The sequence below is a fragment of the Suricata suricatta genome, chromosome 10 (genome assembly GCF_006229205.1).
Source record: "Suricata suricatta isolate VVHF042 chromosome 10, meerkat_22Aug2017_6uvM2_HiC, whole genome shotgun sequence".
NCBI lineage: Eukaryota > Metazoa > Chordata > Mammalia > Carnivora > Herpestidae > Suricata > Suricata suricatta.
Genome location: NC_043709.1, coordinates 809,794 through 811,531, shown reverse-complemented (window position 1 = coordinate 811,531; position 1,738 = coordinate 809,794). Strand labels below are relative to the sequence as shown.

The 1,738-nt window shown below is 69.9% G+C and overlaps 2 protein-coding genes across 2 annotated transcripts in view; one reads left to right on the top strand and one right to left on the bottom strand.

Annotated features, from left to right (window-relative positions):
- The first annotated feature begins 6 nt into the window (after positions 1-6).
- On the top strand, positions 7-1,653 carry LOC115303750 (dol-P-Man:Man(7)GlcNAc(2)-PP-Dol alpha-1,6-mannosyltransferase-like). Its single transcript, XM_029953645.1, has 3 exons — positions 7-142; positions 760-954; positions 1,281-1,653. The coding sequence occupies exons 1-3, from the start codon at positions 58-60 to the stop codon at positions 1,529-1,531; spliced, it is 531 nt and encodes a 176-aa protein (XP_029809505.1). The 5' UTR covers positions 7-57; the 3' UTR covers positions 1,532-1,653.
- The window catches only part of LOC115303989 (dol-P-Man:Man(7)GlcNAc(2)-PP-Dol alpha-1,6-mannosyltransferase-like), a 4,075-nt gene continuing 3,871 nt past the window's right edge, over positions 1,535-1,738 (bottom strand). Inside the window, exon 4 of the mRNA XM_029953935.1 lies at positions 1,535-1,545. Within this exon, the coding sequence (XP_029809795.1) occupies positions 1,535-1,545 (11 nt within the window). The remainder of the gene's footprint in view (positions 1,546-1,738) is intronic.

The window sequence follows — 1,738 nt, the reverse complement described above, 5'->3', positions numbered from 1 at the left end:
GGACTCTGGACTCTGCAAAAGGAAGTGAGGCGGCAGTTTGGGGCCACGGTGGCCACCATGTTCTGCTGGGTGACGGCCACGCAGTTCCACCTGATGTTCTACTGCACGCGGACGCTCCCCAACGTGCTGGCACTGCTCGTGGGTAGGTTGCCGGTGGGCCGCACCTGTCATGCCAGCGAGGGCCCCGCACCCTCACGGGCGCACGCAGGTGCGCCGGCCCCAGTGAGGGGGCGTCCGTCACAAATGCCCGGTGCCAGATGGAGGCACGCCTCCCGGCAGGTGGCAGGTGCCACCTGCGAGGGTCTCCCTCGTCTGCGGACAGTGAGTGCGGGGGGAGGGAAGTTGCTCTCGGGCCAGACGGACAGCTCTGTCCGAGCGCCCTCGGGGTGACCCAGGCAGACGGGGGGAGGCCCCGTGGGTGGCGGGGTTTGCGGGTCTGTGCCGATCAGAGCAGGGGCGTGGCCCGGACCTCATCGTTCCCTGGGGAAGGTGGCAGGCAGGGCGCTGGTCCGGAATGAACCCTGCGAGGGGCCAGCGGGACACCCTGCAGGCCTGGGGGAGGAGGGGAGGCGCTGGGCGTGCGGAGCGGAGCCCGGGGGTTCCCGGTGCGGTCAGTCCTCAGAGGCGGCCTCCAGGCTGTGTGGTGGCGCCGCGTCAGCAGATCTGGGTGCGAATGGCGTGCACGGTCTCCCGGAGGGTTCCGTGTGGCCCTCACCGGGAGGAAGTGCGTGGCCCGCAGCGGCCCCCCGTGTCTTGCAGTCCTGCCGGCGCTCACGGCCTGGCTGCAGCTGAAGTGGGCCCGCTTCATCCGGCTCTCGGCCTTCGCCATCCTGGTGTTCCGAGCGGAGCTGAGCCTGCTCCTGGGCCTCGTGCTGCTGCTGCTGCTGCGCTCGCGGAGGGTGACGGTGGCGCGGGCCGTGCGCTGCGCCCTGCCGGCCGGGACTCTCTGCTTGGGTGAGTGCGAGCCGCCGCGGGCGACTGTGACGGAAAGCGGGGCTCTCGGGAGAGCTGGCCTTAACCTCCAACAGAGACGAACCGTCTTAGCGCCTCCACCCGCGGGCCGGGAGGGGCGGCTGGCCCCGTCTGGGGAGCCGAGGGCCGACGCGCCGTCCCCTTCTGAGGCCGGCGGCTCAGCTCGTGGCTTCCGTGCCGACGTGGCTGCTCCACGGGACCTGCGCCCGAAGCCTGGGGCTCTGGGATGGCCATTCGCCCCGCGGCGGCGAAGTCCGAGTTGCTCGGGTGGCCGTGTTCTTTTCTGAGGGCGTCCTTTGTCTGACCAGGCCTGACGGTCGCCGTGGACTCCTATTTCTGGCGATACCTCGTGTGGCCGGAGGGAAAGGTGCTTTGGTACAACACCGTCCTGAACAAAAGTTCCAACTGGGGAGTATCCTGCTGGTGTGTCTGCGGGGCGGGCGAGGTGGTCACCCCTGGCCTCACTCAGGCCGCCGCACCCGCGGGGACACCTGCGGGGACACCTGTGGGGACAGCACCCTGCCGTCAGGCGCCGCTTCTCCCTCAGCCTTCGGGATGATCGTTAACGATAGCCTGTAACGTTTTGCTGCCAACAGTCAGCGTAGGCACAGGTGGGACATCTGGTGTGATGGGTCCCCAGCGCATCCGTCCTGCGGGGACAAGCTGTTCTGGGGGGCGGGGGCGGGGGGCGGCCGAGGGTTCCAGGAGCCGCAGGGCGGGAGCGCCTGTCGGCCGTGACTCGCTGCCGAGCGGCTCCTTGACCCGA